We start from the raw sequence: 15,234 nt of genomic DNA on the forward strand, positions 1-15,234 counted from the left end.
GATCAGTAAATTTCTGTTCTGCTTGTACTATTACGAGTAGGAAGTGTGGAATGAGGACCTACCCATCATTGATGCTAACGGAAACCCAGATTTCATCATTCTGCCCTTATTCCCTTAGTAACAGGAGGCTTTTCAAGTATATTCAGTAATAGTCCTGCATTTTACTTTCTTGTGGTGGAGTGCCAGATGTATTGTCATTTGAGATTTACACCAGAAAAAGCCTGCAGTCGCGCAGGCTTTGCTCTTTGACCTTCCTACTCCTTCCTCCCTTTCCTCACCAGTCAGCTGCTGTCCTGCTGCCACTAATTTACATCCCCAAATGAATGAAACTTAATCCCTAAACCTTAATCCTCCTAAAACCAGATGAACTTTGTGATCCTCTCTTGACTTTATAGGAGATTAAAAAAAAAAATAAATTCTTTTTTCCACTTCTAAAGAGGGTGGCCATCATTTATATTTTGGGGGGGACTTTCTGCGAGTGCACTAGCGTTTTAGTGATGCATTTATTTTTTCTTGTTTAGTTTATTTTTTGTCACATTGAGCATAATCATCTAGGGTTTCTGTTTCAGTTCTCCCTCCTTGCTGTGCAGCGTGTACTCCTGCAGGGGAATCTGAGGAAGAGGGGTTTGCAAGGAGACCTTGCTCTATTAATGTGGAGCGGGGACAGCACACTTTCCCAGCATACTATTTCATCGATGAACATAGCAACAAGTGAAATTTTTCCTAGCTCCCCCTCTTAAAAATAATGATTTTTTTACTTCAGAAGCCAGGCAGTGTCTGAATGAGCCATGCCCTTTCTGCCTGTAGGACTCTGTATTGGGATGCTGCCAGCATCTTGTCCCGCAAGATTTCAGGCAGCAGAGGAGGATGCTCCTCCTCTTTGAATCCAGTAGGGTTTCCATTTCTTCTTTTATGCTACATTGCATGGTAAAATGGCAATATTCATCTTGTCTTTTGCCTTGGTGAGTTCTCACAACGTTCAAATGGGAGTGCAGTATATCTTTATGAAGTTACTGGTTTTGGTCTACAGACAAAATCAGAGCTGACATGAGAATCATTAGATTTTAAATCTCTCTTAATAGGGATGTTGTAGAGTGACAGAGCAGACAGGGAAGATCTTCCTCAGACAGAGGGTGAAGTGTGTCAGCCGCTGGAGCTCAGTGTAAGTGCAATCCTCTCCTGTAAGCCAGTAGGCAAAGCTTAGCCAGAAGGTTCTCGTGGCTATGGCTGGTACCCTGGCTGCCTGTGCTGCTCTGACTTGTAGGCTGGATTACTGCAACTTTTCCATTTTGGAAAGCTTGGTCAGTACAGAACGTGATTGCTGGCTTCCTCTGTAACCTGTCATGTGGAGACAACAGGCTGGGGAACCCCATGGTTCCTTATTTAAAGAAATGAATGTTATAAAATGTCCAATGTTTAACTTTGTAGCAGAAACAGGAGAGAATTGTACAGCATAGGATTAAATGTGGGAATGCTCAAGCAACCAGAAACAATGGGATAGCTTGTGAAAGGAAAGGAAAAAATAATGTAAAAACGAGGTTCTTCTCGCTGCAAAACTCACAGACAAGCATCTTGTTATAATTCCTTGGAAAGACAGTGTTCTGCACAGCTGTTAGCCACGTAAAAGAGAAATATGTATGTGCATATCCAAATGTGAACATTCAGTTACTAATCCAGTTCTCCCAAATACTTGGAATGGAGCTTTCAGCAGTACTTGTTAGCTTAAAATAAAGAAATTCCCCTTGAGAAACTGTGTTCCAAAACCTTGATTCTTATTAGGAAGCGAAGCAACTTTGTTGTGGCATAAAAATAATCATGCTTTGGGTAAAAGTTTTCAAACATATGGCCCACAGAAATAGCAGGCTTCAGAAAGATTTATCTTTAACAATATGTAAACAATTTATCTTTGCACGTGGAAGCTGCACATCAGATAAGATGCATTCTCGCAAAGTGCCATTCCTGGAAAAGAAGTCTTCAGTCTCCACCTTCAGATAAGACCCTGCAAAACTGCATTGGAGAATATATCGAATGGTACAGAGACAGGAGAACGGGTAGGAAAGATGGGAATCCTGCCTACACTTCTTATTCTGCTAGTAGCACATGAGCGTACTGTGTAGACTGCTTGATCACAGGGGTCTCTTTAATAGCTAAGCTGAGTTACGGAGGTGAAAGTATGATTTGTACTTTTTGCCAACCACATAAGCAAGCTTTAAACTCACCAGTTTGAATATATTTAATGTCTTTTTCATTATACATTGGACAAAACCAGAGCTCTATTACAAAGTGACGTACATTATCTTGGTTTTTTTTCCTTCTGAGGTGCCTAAAGAGAGGAAGAGACATGATCTATTCCAAGTTTGTGAATGAACGCGTAAAGTATAGTTATCTGGTGAGGCCAATGGTATCTTTCCATAAAGACTTTAAGTAGCCAGCCTTTGTGTCACTGTACAATCTTTATGGTTGCAGGAGCTTAACAGGAAGCTTAGAGAGCTTTGCCTGTGTTTTGCTGCTTTTCTCATCAGTGCCTTAATGCCTGCTGATTAGGGGGTCATAAATCTTTGCGATATTAGTGGAGGAGTCCATTTCCATAGCAAATGACAACCTTTCCCTACCTCCTTCTAACTGTTATCACACACACGCGGCAGCTACTTGTACATATCATTGTCACAGACACCATATATTCTCTACAATGAATGCTCTCTTCCTGGAAACCTGAACCTCTTACTACTGCTAGAGAGTAGCCTTTACTCTTGAGGTCACCTAACTTGGCAAGTCAGTGAGTTAATGGGTCTGAAAAGATTATCCTAGACCAAAACTGATGTAAACATTCTCCTTTCAATGTAGAACGTATGGGCTTGGATGCCTTTCATCTTTCTTTGCACATTCCAGATGTTTGCTTCTTTCCTCTCATCGTATATACATGATGGGGTAGATAATGTACTGAGGTCAGATTTATGTCTAGAGCATGATGTGTTTGTACTCCGCTTCATTACACCTTCTTTTTCCCTTTTATTTGGGAAAGGAGAAGTACCTTAAAAGCTTTTTTTTTAATTCAGGTTTGATTTGTTTATTCAGTGCTTTCCAAAAGCAGTCTGGTTAGAGTCCCACATCCCCTTCATTTCCTCTTCTGTTCTCCAGTAATATATCTCCTTTCAGTCAAGGATGAGACTATGCTGTAGTGGTTTACTCCTTTGGCTGCTTTGAAAAAGTTCCAAAATGCAGATCTCAGAATTAGCTTTGGGAAGGTCCTTGTTTGTTTTGTTGTTTGGTTTTTGTTTTGGTTTTTTTTTTTTTTTCTGAAAGAAAAAAAGGCACCAACATAAACCAGATCTTTAGCATGAGATATTTTGAGTAATAAATGCTAATTTTTCCCCAGGTGATACTCTAATATGCATTCACTATTTAAGATTATGGGGAACATCTTAAAGTTATAATTGGTATTTCAGTTTTTATCTTTCACTGAATGTCAACAGCCCTTAATGGCTATGTGCTGTTTAAAATTTTATTTCGTTTTTGAGTTTGACCTGAAGGTCTCTGAAGCTGAACTACTATTAACTTCTCCAGCATAGGGAATATTTTTTTTTGTATCATCCGATTGTCTTTTATTTTCCCGAACAGGCATGTTAGGTCTATTAACAAACATCAGAATCTGCAGACCAGTTATTTCTTTTTCCTGTTTTTTTCTAGTCCTGCTTATTTGACTGCGAGTCAATGCAGAATAGATTTTTTTTTTTTTCAACTCAAGAATGGTGCAAGCACACTTGATGGAAAATCAAAATGTTTACTCAGGTATCAACAAAAGATGTTTAAAGAACAAGGAAGTGTACTCAGAGCTAGGACACCATTGTCATCTGAAAAAATAATTGTCATTATTTCACTCAGTAGTTTATATTGTTATATATCTTGTTTCTCTTAAAATAGACAACGGTGTTGTCCAATAAAAGATGCATCTATTTGTCATCAGATTAGTAGAAAACCTATTTTTGAGGATGTTTTGCCCTCAGCTTTCTTGATTCTGCACTATGCTACCAAGTTCTGTTAGTTTTTCTAAATTCTACGTACTCCTGTCCTTTCTGTCCCTTGCCTTGCTCCCACCACTCCCACTCTAGGTAGGGGAAATTTGCTACCTTCTTTATTGAGTAGCAGGGAATTTTTAACCATTTACCCTTGGCATGCAAAGTAACTTACTTTCTAGGCATGCAAAGTTCTTGTGAATTACCATGGCATGTGGCCTTAGTTTACCTGAACCTTGAATAAACTTTACTTTTAGCTTAGCTGATGAATTCCAGGGATATCTTCCTCTCTCTTGAGTTTTAGAAGAAACAAGGTTCAAAATTCAAAAACACTCAAGTTTCTTTGAATTAAAAACACCATATACAAAGGGATGTTGAAACATTCAAGGTCTGGTTGGATGGGGCTCTGAGCAACCTGATCTAGTTGAAGGTGTCCCTGCTCATTGCAGGGGGGTTGGACTAGATGACCTTTAATGGTCCCTTCCAACCCAAACTATTCTATGGTTCTATGATTCTCTGTGTGGGAGGGAGTAGTTTCCTGCCTCCGAGGGGTGGCCAGGGAGGAGACTTCTCTGGGGTCCCTGGGTGTGGTTCTGGAGGTGGCCCTCCATTGTACAAGGTGAGCTTGAACGTTGCTTGCTGTCCAGTGTGATTTGGATCTGTATATTGCATGCATGCATATTTTTTTAATGTTTTTATTTGTAGTTGCTTGATTTTAAATGAAGTAACCCCAGGTTTGTGGGGAATGAACTTGAGATGTGGGTTTGATCATCAGAAAGCATTTATCTCGTGTGCTTTCTTGGTTTTTGAGGACTCCATTTGTTTTAAAATGTTGTTCTGGAAGGTCACCATGTGAATTTTGGCATTACTTGCTGCACAAACTAACTAAAGATCAATTCCTTCAAAATTAAGAGTTCAGTCCTCTGACCGGTGGCATTGGGGAAGGGCTTTGCCAGAGGCCACTGCTCGGGATGGGACAGGCCCTGGCTGACCATGCCCCTTCCTAGGCCCTCATCCCACGGTCTTTAGATTGGCGGCTTGGCCAAACATACAGCAACCTCAGTGCCAGCCAGAGGTCCCCTCCTGTAAAGATGTCCGTAGGTGATCAATATAAACAGCCTTAACTCTTCAGTTCTCTTCACTAATGGCAAAGCAAATTCCCTGGTGGGCTGCAGCAGAGGGGGATCTGTGCATGCACCTTTAAAGCAGAGGAAATCCGGATGTAATTAGCGCTGTCTGTATTAACAGGTATATTGTCAGCGTACTCTTCCTCTACTCTATCATCTTTTGAGTATGGCAAATGGATAGAGGAAACTTGTCTTCCTAAAATCGTGTTTGCATCTGTAGGGCCCTGGTCTGACATGGGAGTTTGTAAACTTCCTAGCTCTTCAGAAAACACTATCAAGGCTTTTATCTATCTACAGAAAAAAATAACACCTTGAAAAAATAAAACATTGAGACTAAGAAATAAATAACATTTTTAGCTAAAGTGTGCCACAGTGGTGGATTTTCTCTCATGTGTTTTGGGGTTTTACGATACACTTTTTTGCAAAGATGTGGGGAATGATTGTGTGCTTCCTCTTTATATACTTTTTAAAGGATAAATCACCTTTATCATGTGATAGATTTGTGTATCTATCCATGACTGTATAATATATATTTAAATTGTTTTAACAAACTTTTTCTCATAATTTCTAAATTTCTTATGAATTCCTAGATCACCTTAGAATTTTAAATACCACATTTGATCAGCTTTCAAGAATTAAGTAACTTAGCTCTGGTGAGAGAAGGAAATTCATAACAAATAAACTGTCAGGCTGAAAGAAATTTGCAGTAAGTGAATTGTCACACTAAAAGGGGCTTGATTATTTTATTTCCCTTGGCAGTGTTTGCAGTGAATTCAGAAGTCGCTCTCAACAAAAGTATCTATTGTCTGGATCTTGGCTCCTCAGGGCTGCGTTACTGGAAATCTGAAAATTCTATCTAATACACTGTTGTGTATGAAAATGTGTATTAAAAATACTCAAAGAAGGGACTCAGCAACTATGATTGTCCACAGAGTAGTTATCCTCCATCAATATTTTAAATTGATTTTGTCCCTAATTTGTATGGCTAATTCATTAAGTGCTGTCTGATCAAGATTTTAGTAGCCTCCTGTTTGTCTACGTGAGCCTCCTGTAAGAGGAGAAGGCAAGCTTTCGATACGATGCTCTATAGTCCCTTGGCATAGTATTATGCATTTAGCGCCCAGCAAAGCCCTCCTCTCCCTGGTATCACATATACCTGTGATATGGGGTCATTCTCCTGCACTGAGTAAAGGACTGATGGTTAAAAAAAAAGCGAGTCACTTTAACAAGTATAAATTCCCATGAAATACTGAGGAGTATTTTCTCTTGTGTTTGCTGTGTTTTCCATCACAGTGTGGGAATATTATCTACTAGTGTTCTTATATTCAACACTATACTTTCCCATTCTAAATATAATGAATTAATATTATGTTAAGATAATGAATACAGTATTACATTGCAATAAACGCCAGTTTTAAATTTGTGCTGTATGCACTTAAAATACTGAAACTGGAATTATGCTAAGGCATAGAGATGACCTTCTCTTGTTTCTCTTGACACTTAAAGGCTTTAAGGATGTCTGTTTATGTGGTATGATGAGATTATAGTATCGGGAAAAATGTCTGCAAGCCTTTAATGAAAAAAAAATCAAAAATCGTGTTTTACTGATTTTAATCTTCTGTAGTTGACCTAAAGGTAAAAGCTTGTTTTTTCTTGCTTTGCATTGATGTATTTAATTCCGATTTTAAAATTCAGAATTCTGCTTCTGGTCTTCTATATAACAACTTTCATATCAACTTGCTTACATCATCTGAAACATAAAGTCAGTGTCGCAGGCATGCATTTGTTTTTACATTATGATATATCCCGTTTCTTTGCCTTTCAGAATTCTAACACAGCTTTTCCTTTCTCCTGTGGCAGGATGACAAGGACTTGGTTCATGAGTTTGTTGTCGCTGAAGGTCTGACTTGCTTAATCAAAGTGGGAGCAGAGGCCGACCAGAATTATCAGAACTACATCCTGAGAGGTAAAGGAATGCATCCAAAAGTTGTTTTTATTGCTCTCACAGGTCTGCTGCAACTTGCCACATTAAGTGTCTTGGAACACGTTCCTCAGTTTGATCCCAATTCTTGCATGTTGTGTAGGAAAATTAAGGGGTGTTTAATACTCGCTGCTGAGCAGGATGAATTGGAAAATTCAAATATTGATAGTCTCTCCATTGTTCAGCTTTTCTTGTAAATTATACTGAAAAACTTTAATTCTAAGAAAGAAAAGGCCTTCTAAAGCTTTCACCAGGTAGTTGTAAATGTCAAAGGGCACAGAGCAAAATAACTTGGAATGTGATTAGTAGCTATGGACTAAACAGTGAGATGGTCGTATCTTACGGTCAGTTAGCTAGTAATAATTTTTAGCTCTCTGATATTTTGGAGTTAAGCAGGTAATTGGAAGTTTACATTCTGTTCTTTGCACTTAAAAGGTAACCGGCAAAGGTAGGGTTTGAAGAGTGATGCGGAAAACGTGTGTCGCTGGATTAGAAAGCTAATTTACTGTATTGAGGCCCAAATGAATGCGTGCGATTTTCATCGAACCAGGAAACTCGGGCTGCAAATTCAGAGAGCTCCTTCAGTGTTTTGAAGGGGTTATGAGTGAGGGGAGAACGGTCACACCAAGGCATCTTTGCTGCTGGATGATCTCATAGTAAATAGAGAGCGCTAATGAATGCATAGTTGTGGTGGATTGCTCATTTGAATTTTCTTAGACTGACGTATATAGCTGTCTTTAAAAATGTCACTTCGATATATTTAGCTGCCAAAACTCAAACTGCAAATTGAGGAGTAAAACAAATACAAAAATGCGGAGAAGGATTTTGTAAGAACCAGAAATGCTGTTCTAGAAAGCAAGGGTGCAGATAGCAAGTGTGGCTTCATGCGAAGAATTTGAAGATTAGACTGCACAAATACCAACTTTTGGGGGTATAAAAGAAACCAAACCAATACCACAGAATTATATTCTATGTCAGTAGTTGTGCAGTGTTATAAATGTACTTGAATAGTAGCTTGTGTGTACTCAAAGTAAAAGAGTGTTAACCACAGTGAAACTAGACGAGGACATAGAAATGTGTGAAAGAAAGAAGACTTTCTTTACAGCTGAGGGAAAAAGTTTCTGGGAGAAAACTGGCTGTAGATGGTCTCAGAAAATTCAGACAGGAAGCAAAATAAAGGTGCTCTATTGGACAATTTGGCCTGCAGTCTGGGGGCTTACTCCTTTATCAGGTTGGCATTGATCTAGTGTGGCTGGATGATGTCTTTGCCCTTCAGCTGGGTTTTGCAGCCAAATAGTGAAAATTCAAAACTAGGAAGCCTGATAGGTGTTTACACTATCTGAATATCCAAGTGGCCTCATAATCCGAACGGTGGATAGCCCTGCAGCTCTTCTGTTCCAGTGTCAGATGAGGTCCAGGGCACTGAACCTCTATACCCTAATGTATCCATAATTCAGGGAGATCACAGTGGTCTCTTTCTTGCTGTGGCTTCTCTAGTTGTGCTGTGTCTGAGAGCTTGGTGTCCATGGTCTGAAATTAGAGATTTCCTGCTGAATTCAATGAATGATAAAACAGAGCCTTAGTGCCCATGTCCGCGGCATCATACTAAGGAAACTGCAAACTCATCTTGTTACGTTGTTATTAACAAGTGATCCCGGCTTGTTCAAAATAAATATAAAACAAACAAACCACCAACAAAAACTAACCATGTAGCAGTATGCCATTTCCCCTATTTTGCTGGTGCATGAAGCTGAAGTTTCTCTCTGGGTAGCGTATCCTAGCATCTTTTACAGCACTATGATTTTTCTGTGTGATGTGGGGTTTATTTCAGAAACTAAATTGGTCTCGATGGTCTTTCAGGAAGTTCAAAGCTTGTTAGAACTCTGAGATTATGTCAGCTGGTTTGCAGTTCCAGGAGCCAGTGTGGACTTTCTGAATAGGTCTGCGTATGCAATGAGATAAAGATAGGTTTGGAAGTACAGTGTAGCCAGACAATCTTATCCAAATACACTGAGAAGGGTGCTGAAAAGAAACATTAAATACGTCATGTAAGAGTGTTTTTCAGATATATTATTTTTGGAAGAGCATAGCGGTTGCTTGGATTTTTTTTTTTTTGTGGCAGTCGTGGGTATTATTGCAGTGCTGCATTTTACTAAACCTGGAGCGCTGGTGAATAAGTGAATAAATTTCACTGAAGATACATTGCAGTTAACGCTGAGGTGGTCCCATAAACTTTAAGCTCAGTGTTAAATTATGGAGATTAGAAATAAATAAATAAAAAGTCATCTTTGTCTAGACTTTTTATGCCTTACTGCTGTGGTGTCCTTGTTCTGCAGATCCTTTTGGAGTGGAATATATCCTCCTTATTTTCACTGCATTTAACCTGAATCATAAAGGGATGGGATTTCTCCTTGGTTCCATGTTCTGGCTGCATTTCTACGGCACGTTTAGTGTAATTCACTGTTTTCCTCTTGTGATCCTAACCCAGCTTGCGGGGCTTGTGAGAGTAAATGGCAGCCTTAGGCACGGCGTTGCCTCCTCCGACCCCAGGGCTCACCCATGTGGGGCTCCACAGCATCTTGACTGAGTGGTTTCCCCGTGTCTCCTGGGAACTTGTTTGCCTGCACTCTTCAAGAAACAGATTTGGACCTAGGAGGGAAAATAAGTTGGACATATACGTATATGTAAGGGTTGTAGGTGGTTCAGTGTGTTCCCAGGTACAAGTTATTTCTTGATACTGCTTTGCGTTTTCCAAAGGTCTGCGTTGTTTCACTCTAGTGTTTCCTGGTTGTGATTTTCTACTTAGCGGTTTTGACTCGGTTCAAGCCAGACCAAGCTGCCAAAAATATGACTAAATATGAGTCATGAAAGTTTTAGTTACTTTAATGGGTAAGTGAAGTGTGGCTTTTGCATACAATACTGAGAAATCCAGACCGTTTATTGTCGAGTGCTAAGGAGTTGACTTTATTTCTGCTGGGGTCCCCTGAAATAGGGTTGTTTGACAGTACCTTTCCCAAAGTGTTCCCTTTTGTCAGTGTATAGCCTACAGGGACTAAACCAACAGTGGCCAGGGCTTCTGTCTTGAGTTATTCTGTTGAAAAACTAGTTTAGCAAACAGCTTTTGTTCCTCTGTACTTTTTAGTTCTTCACCCTAAATTTACTCTTTGACTTTACATTTAATTATTACAGAGATGTAAAGAAACTGTGTTTTGAGGGATTGTTTTCCCCACAGAAACAGGTTTGCTTTCTTTTTTTTTTTATTTATTTCTTTTTCTTGCCTTTTTTTTGCCTTTGGTGACAATTATCCATAAGGATGATGAACTTCACTCATAGCACTGAAGTTAAATGTTTCTGTCCTAGTTACAAGATTGCAGTATGGTGGGTGTTGCCTAAATATTAAAAAATAAATGGAAATGTCCACAATTTATGAGAATTAAAATAAATCTTATTGTCATTTTGAAGGTGCTTTGGATGTAGTTTTGAAATCTTCTGTGTCTTGCACAGAATGAGAAAGCAACATATGAAATGCAATGGCTGAGCACAGACTAATTAAGTAATTGGTAAAATTATGGCTGTCTTCGTGTTTTCTGTTAATTTATCCAGTGCTGTTGGGAAGGTGAGAAAGAAAAGCAGCATGTGTAGACCAAGGCTTGATTGTTTAAAAAATATACTAAATAAGCGAGGTATGGGAGTTCAGGGGCGAGTCTTCTGACACCATGATGTGAGAAGCTCTGCCTGGTGGGATCCTGTCCAATTTGTCCCTCACATCCAATGAGGAGGTTGTCAATAGGTCATCCAGCCTTTTTTGCAGAGCGTATTTGGGTACCTGGATCCCCGATTGCCTGCTTGTGGATTCAAATCAGTATTTAGTGTGTCCATAATTAGATGAAAGCTAGAGTTCGTTCTTGTGGTCTGAAAAAACAAGCCAGGTGTCCAGTCCAATCAGGAAGAGGCCTTGACCGTGCTACAGTGCAAAACTTCAAAGCAGTAAGGCTGAGGAAAAAATAGGACATCAGTCTGTGCTCATGCTAGACAATGTTTGAATCAAATTCATCTTTTGGATGCAGCTCTCTGATTTAGTGAGAGCTGTGTGCTTATACGGGGAATAAGAATTTGGGTTTAAAGTCTGGATGAGAGATGGTTTTAATTTTATTTTGTAGTTTTGGATTTTTAGTGGGGGGGGTTTAAGAAGAAGAAATAAAGGAAAACAAGTGCTTGGAAGGAGCCTAAGAGTTATGATTTGAGGCAATATTTGTGCTTTAAGTTAACCCCTCTACCCCAAAACCATTATTATAACCTAAAATGAAAGATACATAGAACCATAGAATCATTTAGGTTGGAAAAGACACTAAAGATCATCAAGGCCAACCATTAACCTAGCACTGCCAAGTCCACCACTAAACCATGTCCCTAAGTGCCATGTCTACACGTTTTAAGTACTTCCAGGGACAGTATATCCAACACTTCAAGAATCTATACTTAATTCAATAATCTGAGCAGAAGACAAGGTTGCAGTAGAACCAGTTGTGGATTTTCCTATCACAGGCTCACTGCACTTCTGAAAAAGTCTGTAGGTCTCTACAGATACTGGTGCAAGCAGAGAAGATGAAGGCGATGGTCCTGGGTGAGGGTTCTGACATACTCTGAGAGATGATGACATATCACTTAAGAGGATTAAAGGTTCATAGGTTCATACACAAAGTCAACAGAGTCTTCAGTCTTATAGAACAGCAGCTTTATTGTTATGCCTTACTCTTTTTTTTTCCTTAGAAATATTAAATGTGGTTTGTTTTGGAATTGTATTTCTACAAGCGTGCTTTTACCTTTGTTCAGATAGCATGGGTATACAGCAGTGCTCTTATTTTATTTTCTCTCTTTGTTTAGCAAGGCCTTTCAGATTTTTAAGTACTTTTAGGGGGAACTTTTACCGGAAGAGTCCTATGTGTGTCCTAAACGTAAGTAGAAAAAACTAAGTATCTTTAAACACTGAAATCATGTGTGAAAAATAACTCCAGGGCACATTCTGAACTTTGGTACATGTTTAAATTATGTAGGGATCCACCAAAAGAATTCCCTTCAAGCTTGATATCTGCAATTTGCACAATTGTAAACTGCCAGTGATGGAGGAGTTCCCAAGAAGAGCAGCAACTTTCCAAAGTATAAGAGTGGGAATTGAGAAGCCTAAAACTTTCCAATCCCACCCTGGGGCATGAGGATGGGGGAACCTTTTGATTCCTTGCCTTTCTAGTCGGTGAATGGGAGATGGAGGGAAAGGACATAGCCATATCTGGGTAGTTACCCTTCTAGTAACCTCTGCTTCCTACTGCAGCAAGGTGATTCTAAATGTGCATTTTGCATGTATTTTTAATTAATCAGTAGACTGTAGCTGACCGCAACAAAAAGTGGAAAGAAATTGCTGTGAGAGCTACTGGTTGTAAAGCAGAAAGCGATTTTGCTATTGGAATTAGGAGATGCTGAGCTGTTTGACAGGCTGGACAAACACACACAGGAGCCACTGGAGTCAATTAGAATCGCCAATGAACGCCCAGGCAGGGGGTCAGGTTTTCTAAACCAACAGGCAAATGGCTCAATCACAGACGTGTACCAAAGCCACTGGTGGTTAGGCCTATTTATAAAGCCAGAGGCATGCGATCCCACCTGCACGCCAACTTTAGAACGTAGGGATGTGCTGTATATTCTGGGAAATCAGATTAAATTCCTGAAACAACTCAGTTCTGGGTGGTAAAAGACCATCTGGTTACTGTCTGTCACCGGGACACTGTGTGCCCAAAGATGTCAAGGAGCTAGAGGAAGTCGAAGGTGAGGGTTGAGGTTTTCCAAGCGGGCGGTGGAAGCTGCTGCTGATAACCCTCTCGTTCTGAAAGCCAGACGTGAAGTTATCAGCAAGCCGGTGGCATTTCTGCACTGAGCCAACTGCTACTAGGAATGCTCGGGGTTTATAAGTGTGCTCTCTGTAACGGGGAGGTGATCCATTTCCAGGAATTGGACGGCTGTTTTTATCAAAAAGACCCCTCATTATTACAAGGACTCGAATGCTTCTAGTGCTCTTGAATTTTCCTCCCTCGCCCTGATAGATTATGTGGCTTTGGCCTTTTGCATTAAGGGTTAGGTATTACAAAGCATTTAGCACATTCTTCTGCAGTAAATGTATGTGAAGCATTGTATCATCAACAGGGTTTGTGTTAAATATCAAAAGACTAGCAATAAGTTCTGTGAGAGGCTATGCCTATCCTAAATAGACATTTCTTCCTGGGTTGGTACCGCAGCAGTAAAACAGATGGTACTAATGTAAGTTTAGTAGTGAAAATGGAGCTGATGCCGTGTATCATGCATACCTTTGCGTTATTCCTGTTTCAGCGTGAACTGGAGAACTGTTTAAAGTTTTCCAGCTGTAGAAAAGTGTCCCAGCCCCAAATAAATAGGAACAGACAGCTCATGATTAGGCTTACCTTTGCACTGCTTTCTTTTCCTGAAGCCAAGTATGAAAGCTTTCCTGACTTTCTTCTCTTAACCTTCAGTGTGCAGGTATCCATACGTGACTGTGAAGTTCTTGCACATATCTCTACATATTCAAGTTGACTTCTTATGTGGAGTCCTTTAAAATTAGGTAAACTTCTCAGTTGATCTCGAACTAGCTGTAGTAGGAGCCTGTGTATAAAGAGAAATCAAATGCCTAAAGCTTGATTATTTAGGAGAGTTGCTTATGAGAGGGACTTGCTGGCTCAGTCTCCCTGTAAATTCAGTTCTTTGAACTTTCTGCTGAGTCCATCAGAAAGCACATCAGAGTTGGACACTTGTCCTGTGGGGATTTGAACATTCATATCATTCATTTTATGCCGCACATCAGACTGCAGCCCCAGGAAACCATACCAACAGATGGCAGCTCTGCCTGGAAGCTGTTATGCCCACATAGTATGGGGCAGCTCCACATGGAGATACAACCTAGGTTCCCTACCACCACCACCAGCAAAAAAACCCCAAACAAAATCCACCAAACCAAACAAACCACAGCTGTGTTAGCAAATTAGTGTACCTGTGCTAATCAGACCTGTTAGGGAGCAGCAATGCCGAGCTTAGGTACGGCGTCACTGGGATGCAGCCGTGCCATCTCCCTTTGTGAAATGGGTGATGCTGCCAGCTTCCCATCAGTGAGCTTTGGTAGGTGTCATTTGTTGTAGTTTTTATCCAAAGTAACAGTCCCAGTAAAATCAGACCTTTACCTGGTGGCTCAGTGCCTCTTCCTGCTCTGTGTGTGCAGAAACCTCAAGATGTGCCTCTTCTTTGTGTCTTGAAAAGCCATGGAATGAAAAAATACAAATGGATTTGGCATCCTGGTTCGAGCTCTTTAGATTAGAAATAATGAGATTACAATGCTCTTCATTGTACCAGAAAAGAGGGCACATTCATGATTAACAATATAAACACTAAACCTCCTTGGCTCAGTAGCTGAATTCTCTTTCACTTCTGCAGATACCTCTGTAAGACTAAATGCATTTGTTTACTTGTGCAAGGGTAGTTGGGAGAGCTTGACCTTGGAAATGCAGTTTAAAAAGAGGGAAAGCATTTGCTTTGCTTTCCTCTCTGTGCTTTTAGTGTTTCCTTTCTCCATTTCTCATCTGCATATTTTAAAATTATAAGACTCGATCTATGCATGCATTACACAGAGTTTCCTACCAAAAACAACCTTAAGCATTCACTTAGTTTGTGGAGCAAGCACTGCCCCCTCCTTCCCCCTCCTCCTCCTCCCTCCCTTCTCCCTGGATGTGATTCTGATCCGTGATCCATCTGGAAGCAGAGCCAGATGGTCCTCACACACAGCGTACAGTACAAGTCCTCCCAGTCTGGGATGGGAATTGGCACTGAAGCAAATTTGAGTTCAAAAGTTTAACCACCCTATAGTAATTTACACATCTACAAATAAACGGAGCTGTTCCTTGCTCTGTGCGTTCTATGAAATGGCCTTTCATGTTGGGACTGCTCGTAAGGGGGATATAGGGTTCTTATGGTCTACGTGGAATTCGGCAATAACACCACCATAAAATTATGGATTTCCCTTGTTTTGAAAGCTGACAGAGGCTGGGAGGCTTTGGGT

The 15,234-nt window shown here is 40.2% G+C and overlaps 1 protein-coding gene across 3 annotated transcripts in view; it reads left to right on the plus strand.

The window, feature by feature from the left end:
- The window catches only part of FHOD3 (formin homology 2 domain containing 3), a 406,197-nt gene that overhangs the window by 201,917 nt on the left and 189,046 nt on the right, over positions 1-15,234 (plus strand). For all 3 annotated transcript variants that reach the window (XM_082479632.1, XM_082479633.1, XM_082479634.1), the window contains exon 5: positions 7,001-7,106. In XM_082479632.1, the coding sequence (XP_082335758.1) occupies positions 7,001-7,106 (106 nt within the window). The remainder of the gene's footprint in view (positions 1-7,000; positions 7,107-15,234) is intronic.

This window comes from Vanellus vanellus, assembly GCF_965231255.1.
Source record: "Vanellus vanellus genome assembly, chromosome: 2".
Lineage (NCBI taxonomy): Eukaryota > Metazoa > Chordata > Aves > Charadriiformes > Charadriidae > Vanellus > Vanellus vanellus.